Consider the following 7,326-nt stretch of genomic DNA (forward strand, 5'->3'; position numbering starts at 1 on the left):
CAGGATATGAACAACGGATCACAGAATGGTTCGAGTTGGAAAGGATCCTAAGGATCACCTCATTCACCTCCTGCCATGGGCAGAGATGGCTTCCACTATCCCAGGGTGCTCCAAGCCCTGTCCAACCTGACCTTGGACACTTCCAGGGACAGGGCAGTGACAGCTTCTCTGGGCAACCTGTGCTGGACAGCGTCTCACCACCCTCATGGCCAAGAATCTCCCCCCAATATCCTATGTAAATACACCCTCTTTTAAAAAAAACCTCATCCCTCATCCTATCACTACACTCCCTGACAGAGTCCCCCCACGGTTTACAATTTTTTTTAAACCTGCTGTGCAAAATAATCTGCATGTAAAGATGATTCTGTGTATGCAAAAGATAAGGCAGCAGGGACTCATGAAAAGGCTGAAAGAAGAAATATAGAAACAAACAAAATTTTGCTGGAAGCTTTGGGCCTGGTATTTTTGTGTTAAAAACTCACCTCTGATAACCAGCTGTGACACAATTTCATGGAAAGCTGTACAAGAGTAAGACCTTTTGGATGCTTGTTTCCTTGTACCTTACTGGAGCACTTGAGCAGCTTGTGGTCAAAAGACTACACCCAAGCACTCAAAATTAAGGGTGGAGGTACTCCTGCAGACAACTCCTGCAGTGAGGTCAAAACTCGAGGAATCTGACAGTTCCAGAACTATAAAAGGTGGTTCCAGGGAAAAAGGGATGTTTGGTTTTTTGCCTTCCATTTGACTGCTTAATAAAGAAAACGTCTGAATTTTCACCTCACATGGCACAAACCTAACACAAACTTACACATTCACTCTGCAAGTAATCTTTAAAATCTAGAAACAATATGTCAACATTGCAAACAATACTGGATTAATTTTATACTTGCATTTGGAATGACACTTAGATATTCTTGTTCTGGTTTGTGTCAATCCTGACTATTTTTAGCAAACAGGGAGGAAACAAGAGATAGTTTCTTCAGGAAAAAGAGGAGTGACTTCTTCCCCTCACTCACATATTCCTCTTAAGGATTTCCAGTTAGAGATAATTTGGATTATTCTGTTTATGCTTTCAAACACAATTACCCTGTATTAGTACTGAGCAATATCCCCTCTCCAACTTCCATTTATTTCAGTGGGACCAAACCACAAAATGACTGACTAGTTTCCAGGGGTGTACTATCGCTTTCACTCTGTTTTAGACACCAGAAGGACAGTTCACGGAAACTGTACATTTATGTTTCTCCACAGCTCGTTGGCAACACGTAAGGCATTTTCATGTGTCCAGTTAGGCACAGTCAAGGACTTCAGCCTGACACAGGACAGGAAGGGAGAGTTAAGCTCTTGCAGATGAAAATACAACAAACATTGGCAACAGTTTGTTCCCAACAGTTAGCTAAAAATGCTGGTGGAGCCATGGCATAGCATTTCATTGCATGCAGGACCTTAATTTACCTTCTTGCATCTTCTTTCCAACAATCCAGGCAGGTATTTCATTGAAATCGAAATGACTATATAGATCCCTTGCTGAACCCGGGCCCTGAGCCACCATTGCTGACAGCAGTGTAAGGCACCCCTGGCTCACCCTAAAAAGACAAAGCAGAGGGAAAACCTGCAGGTTATTTCCAGGATCATGGTTATACTAATCACCAAACCAACAGATTAAAACTTCAAGAGAAAATAGAAGGGAAGTTAAATAATCAAAGCAATTATTTTAGGTAGTAATAACAGCAGCTGGGAAAGAGGGGTGAGGGAGGAAGGGAGAAGGAAATGCCTTTTCATATTCTTCCCCAAAATTAGGCCATAAGGTGAGGCTGGATATTCCCTTTATCAAGTAGTTTAAAAGGGTGAAAGTGCCAAAACGAACAACTTTAAGATGACCTGTTCATGGCAGTGGGGCTGGACTACGCAAGCCTTAATTATGATTCTATGAACTCCTAAATTCATAGAGGTCTGCCATTTATTTCAACAGGAATACATAAGAGGACAGCAGACCTCCATCATCTGAACAGCCACTACCATGAACACATTTGTAACCTGTCCATCGTGCATCTGTCATGGACAATCTGTAAAAAGCCGTGTGGTTCAAGCAGAGATCCCATCTAGACATGCAATAAAGAAAATCCCTCTGCACAGCAAAGAGGTTGCACAGAAAATGCAGAGCATCTCCCACCAGAAATCTGCAGCCCCCTCCGTGCAGGTTCTAGAAGGATTCCTCCAGAACCTGCAATCTTTAAACATTTCATCAGAAGTGCACATCTTGCACAGCCTCAAAATTTGTTTCCAGTTTACACATTTGAGATTCTTTGTCAGGTTAAAAAGCCTGCTGCAATAAGATCAACTGCACAGCTCAGGAAGCACAGCTGTGCCTATGAACTAGGCAAGCAGAGAAAAGGTTTTCCAGTTCTGCTCAAAGACTGAAAGATGAGTCATTTGCCTCGGCCAAGTCAATTTCAGTCTGATTTTTTCTCTGCTTCCCTCTTCCTCCCAGGTCTGTACTGAAATGTCTCTGGCATTTGCAACTTTTTTCCCCATCCACAGGAGCATGAGAAATTGTTTGGTCTGGACTAAATAACAACAGTTATTGAGCAACCTAAAATGACCTCAGTTTTAGGAGACTGAAAAAATTACAGAAAAAGCCAGTCTGAAAGAGAAAAATCTATTATAAACATGGCAACCTGACTCCAAAAAAAATACAGGAAAACAAAGAACTCAAGAGCAGCTCTTTTTGCTGTCACAGGAAGACTGCCCAGCCCTGTTCCACGCAGTACATTCCACCCCACAAATCAAGCAGCAATAAAGTAAGAGGACTCAAGGTACCACCAGTGTTAGCTCTCACCAGGGCAGGCCCAACCGATGAAAACTACACCTTCAGGAAATTATCCTACAGCACTGGATTGTATGATGCATCAGAGCTTTCACTTTGCAAAGACTTCCACAGGCAATTATTTTATGACAAGTGGAAAAGGATTATTAAATAAAGGTGGATTATTAGCAATAACTCAAGATGAATTTTGAAACGTCCCGTACAGTCCCTCCAGATCAACTGACAGAGATTCTCCAGCAGAGCACCAAGAAGACTTACTTGTGATTTTCAGAATACAAAGCAGCATAGACCAGTCTCATATAGGAATGAATCAACTTTCTGACGATGTTCATTCCCACAAATGTGAGCGGTTGCTGGCTGTCCTCAGTAAAATGGCTTCTAGGGCTTGAAAGACTAACAGCATCTGCCGGATAAAAAAGTATGTTAGTATCTGACAATATCAGGTAAGACTTGAAATTATTAGCTGAGCAAATAGTAATAACCACCATCGATAAAGGGTAACCCCACCCCAAGAGGAAAGCTTCCACACACGAAAGTGACATTAACTTTTAGATTCTCTCCCAAATTAATGCTTCCTCTCGGAAAAGATCACTTTGGAGAGCATGTAGTTTTTCAAGGAATCATTGCTTTAAGAGACGGCTGCTCCTAAGTGGACGACGAAAAACAAAATGTCCCCGAGAAAAACACTGGGGCTGTTCCGGTCTTGCAATTATTTCCCTGCAGAGGAATCCAGAAACCACACAGCACTGGGCTGCGCCCATTACAAACACCAGCCCCTGTGAGCAACGGGATATTGAGGGAAGGCTGTCACTGAACACGACACAGATAAAAATGATACTGGAAGACAAAGAATAGCAGGCGATGGTTAAAAAGCCACACAATACAGTACTATGTTGTAAGCAGTCAGCAATGCTGCACCAGCATTCAGAGTGAAAAATTATTGAACTCTTTGTTCATTCGTCATATTCTGATGAGGATAAATTGTGTCCAGCTAAAATAAGAAAAATGAGGTCAACTTTACCAGCGGCTTCCTAGAAATACTGATATATCAGGGAGATACCTAAGAACATTTACTTTCACCAGACTATTGTTTTGCTTACTTAACTGCTTTTATTGATCCCCTTATTTCCTAAAAGATCTTTTGATAACATTTAAAGAACCTTAACAGCTTGATTTGGACGGGACGATTGGCTGTGTGTGTCATTAAATCCAGGAACATCTATGAACTGAAAAGAGCATCTCCCACTCGGTAGGTGCTTCTGCCACTGCTACTTCCAGAAAAAAAAGAAAAAAACCAAACCAAAGCCATAATCAATTATCAGAGTTATCTACACCACAAAGCATTTATTCACAGAACCACAGAGTATCTTGAGCTGGACCCACAAGGATCATCCAGTCCAACTCCTGGTCCTGCACAGCCACTACAACAGTCCCACGCCTGACAGCGCTGCCCAAACCTTCCTGGAGCTCTGGCAGCCTTGGCCACTGTGACCATTTTCTGGCAACCTTTTGTCGCTTCTTCTCCAGGGTGGGATTGTTGGGACTGCAGCCGCCAGTCCCTGAATTACAAGCCCCCTGTCCAACTTACTTCACTTTCAGGCTTCCTTTCTCCATCGAGAAGCTTGAATATCTCAGCACACTCCATGGAAATTTTCACGTATCCCTCCACGACATCGTACACTTGGGCCGATGGCAGCGTCCTGGCGACGGACACGAACGTCTCCAGCCCTGCAAAGGCGCAGCGTCAACCCGGGGCACCGGCGCCCCGTGCAGGGCCCGCTCCGGCCCGGCCGCGACCCTGAGGGGCCGAGCGGTGCCATATGCGCCAGCCCCGCCAGCAGCACCACCGGTGCCACCCACCCCCTGCGACGTGCCCCGGGACGGCCGCCTCCGCCCGGGACGGCGCGGCCGCCTCCGCCCGGGACGGCGCGGCCGCCTCTGCCCAGCGCAGCCGCCTCCGCCCGGGACGGCGCGGCGCGGCCGCCTCAGCCCGGGACGGCGCGGCGCGGCCGCCTCAGCCCGGGACGGCGCGGCGCGGCCGCCTCTGCCCAGCGCAGCCGCCTCCGCCCGGGACGGCGCGGCGCGGCGCGGCCGCCTCCGCCCGGGACGGCGCGGCGCGGCGCGGCCGCCTCCGCCCGGGACGGCGCGGCGCGGCGCGGCCGCCTCCGCCCGGGACGGCGCGGCGCGGCGCGGCCGCCTCCGCCCGGGACGGCGCGGCGCGGCGCGGCCGCCTCCGCCCGGGACGGCGCGGCGCGGCGCGGCCGCCTCCGCCCGGGACGGCGCGGCGCGGCGCGGCCGCCTCCGCCCGGGACGGCGCGGCGCGGCGCGGCCGCCTCCGCCCGGGACGGCGCGGCCCCCGCAGCCCGGGACGGCGCGGCCGCCTCCGCCCGGGACGGCGCGGCGCGGCGCGGCGCGGCCGCCTCCGCCCGGGACGGCGCGGCGCGGCGCGGCGCGGCCGCCTCCGCCCGGGACGGCGCGGCGCGGCCGCCTCCGCCCGGGACGGCGCGGCGCGGCCGCCTCCGCCCGGGACGGCGCGGCGCGGCCGCCTCCGCCCGGGACGGCGCGGCGCGGCCGCCTCCGCCCGGGACGGCGCGGCGCGGCCGCCTCCGCCCGGGACGGCGCGGCGCGGCCGCCTCCGCCCGGGACGGCGCGGCGCGGCCGCCTCCGCCCGGGACGGCGCGGCGCGGCCGCCTCCGCCCGGGACGGCGCGGCGCGGCGCGGCGCGGCCGCCTCCGCCCGGGACGGCGCGGCGCGGCGCGGCGCGGCCGCCTCCGCCCGGGACGGCGCGGCGCGGCGCGGCCGCCTCCGCCCGGGACGGCGCGGCGCGGCGCGGCCGCCTCCGCCCGGGACGGCGCGGCGCGGCGCGGCGCGGCCGCCTCCGCCCGGGACGGCGCGGCGCGGCGCGGCGCGGCCGCCTCCGCCCGGGACGGCGCGGCGCGGCGCGGCCGCCTCCGCCCGGGACGGCGCGGCCCCCGCAGCCCGGGACGGCGCGGCCGCCTTTGTCCAGCGCAGCCGCCTCAGCCCGGGACGGCGCGGCCGCCTTTGTCCAGCGCAGCCGCCTCAGCCCGGGACGGCGCGGCCGCCTTTGTCCAGCGCGGCCCCCTCCGCCCGGGACGGCGCGGCCGCCTCAGCCCGGGACGGCGCGGCCGCCTTTGTCCAGCGCGGCCGCCTCAGGGCGCGCCTTTCCCGCCACGCAGAGCCCCTCACCTTTGGCGGCGGCCGCGGGGTCCCGCAGCAGCGCCGTGAGGCGGGCGCCATCTAACTCCTCGTCCCGCGGGCCGCAGGCGCCCCGCTCCGCTTCCCGGCCATGCCCGGTTCGGAGCCGGCACGGCGGCACCCCGGAATCGCCGCTGCTCCCGCAGGCAGGGGCGGGCGGAGCGGGAGCGGCAGCGGCCCGGAGATATCGCGGCCCGGGCAGGGTGGTGCTTCTGCGGTCCCGCCCCGGCCGAGTTGTCGGGCCTGCCCAGCGACCGGTGCTCAGGTGAGCAAAAAGAGTTAAAAATAGTTACCATGGAACGGCACAGAGTCCCCCTCCGGTTCACAAATTCAGAGTGTGCAGAGCCCGTTTTTATACAGTTTTTGGGCTTGGGCAACCGATTACGTCATGGGTTCTTTGTGTGTATGATTCTTGATTCATATTCATCTAGGGTCTTTTACGGTTGCAAGTCAGGTGAATAGTTTTTTCCGGGGAGACAGAAGCTTTTGTCCGGGTTTGCTGGAACCGGGTATTGAGATGTATGTCCTTGACGACAGTCGGGATGATGGCTGTGGGGCGCTGAGCACTCGGCTGACGGTGGCTGATGGCGGTGCTCAGCTCCATCAGCCAGGGGTCACACCCTCCTTTCTCTCCGCGCTGGGTGATTATCGTCCCTCTCGGCAGAGGAATGTCTTCCAGGAACCCCGCATTCCTTTACGCTTAAGAAAGTGATGTTATCCAGTAAAACACAAACTAACTCTAAAATATCTACTACACAGGCTTATAAAGTATATTATTAAAAAACCCACGAATTAATCTCAAAACATTCACCTCAATCTCGTTCCACCATCCCTTCCCACCCCCTGCCGTGGGCAGGACACCCAGGCGGCTTTACCTCTAGTTCAGTCAGGCCACAGGGATCCGGGGCAGCCACAGCTTCTCTGGGCCCTGTGCCAGGGCCTCAGCACCCTCACAGACGAGAATTCCTTCCCAGTATCCCATCTGCAGCGGTCTCTCTCTTTTGTTTCAGCCTTACAGTTTTCTTGAAACTTAAATTTATGCAGGTATCCAAATACATTGGCAATTCCAGAAATCGGTAAGCACATAATATGGAAAGTAAATAACATCCTCAAGAGGGAGTTGCTCTGTTTTTGAGGGGGTGAAAAGAAAGGCTAGTGCTAGCAGAACTAGGGGAAAAAAAAATTGATTTAACTCTGTTTTAAAAGGCTTAAAGTACCCATACTGAGATCTTCAAGGTAAAAGTCCTAGTTACCAGGCTTACAAGCCTGATAGTTATCATCAC

At 54.1% G+C, this 7,326-nt stretch overlaps 1 protein-coding gene across 1 annotated transcript; it reads right to left on the minus strand.

Moving 5' to 3' along the window:
• Window positions 1-1,703: 1,703 nt before the first annotated feature.
• Window positions 1,704-6,647, minus strand: LOC136288731 (nucleolar pre-ribosomal-associated protein 1-like). The gene is made up of 4 exons (XM_066182241.1): window positions 6,485-6,647; window positions 6,035-6,286; window positions 4,416-4,555; window positions 1,704-3,230 (listed from the first exon to the last, which is right to left on the minus strand). Exons 1-4 carry the CDS (start codon window positions 6,645-6,647, stop codon window positions 3,156-3,158), a joined length of 630 nt encoding a protein of 209 aa, XP_066038338.1. The 3' UTR covers window positions 1,704-3,155.
• Between the last annotated feature and the right edge of the window lie 679 nt (window positions 6,648-7,326).

Source organism: Chamaea fasciata, unplaced genomic scaffold, assembly GCF_029207755.1.
Source record: "Chamaea fasciata isolate MVZ Bird 193981 ecotype frontalis unplaced genomic scaffold, bChaFas1.0.hap1 SCAF_4, whole genome shotgun sequence".
NCBI classification, from domain to species: domain Eukaryota; kingdom Metazoa; phylum Chordata; class Aves; order Passeriformes; family Sylviidae; genus Chamaea; species Chamaea fasciata.

Bases quoted from the DNA above. Each gene is read 5' to 3' on its own strand.
- LOC136288731 (XM_066182241.1), bottom strand. From the start codon at position 6,647: ATGGAGCTGAGCACCGCCATCAGCCACCGTCAGCCGAGTGCTCAGCGC. The intron at 6,287-6,484 runs GTAAAAGACCCT...GTCGCTGGGCAG, and splicing joins TATTCACCTGACTTGCAACC to GCCCGACAACTCGGCCGGGG. The intron at 4,556-6,034 runs GTGAGGGGCTCT...GCGCCTTTGCAG, and splicing joins CCCCGCGGCCGCCGCCAAAG to GGCTGGAGACGTTCGTGTCC.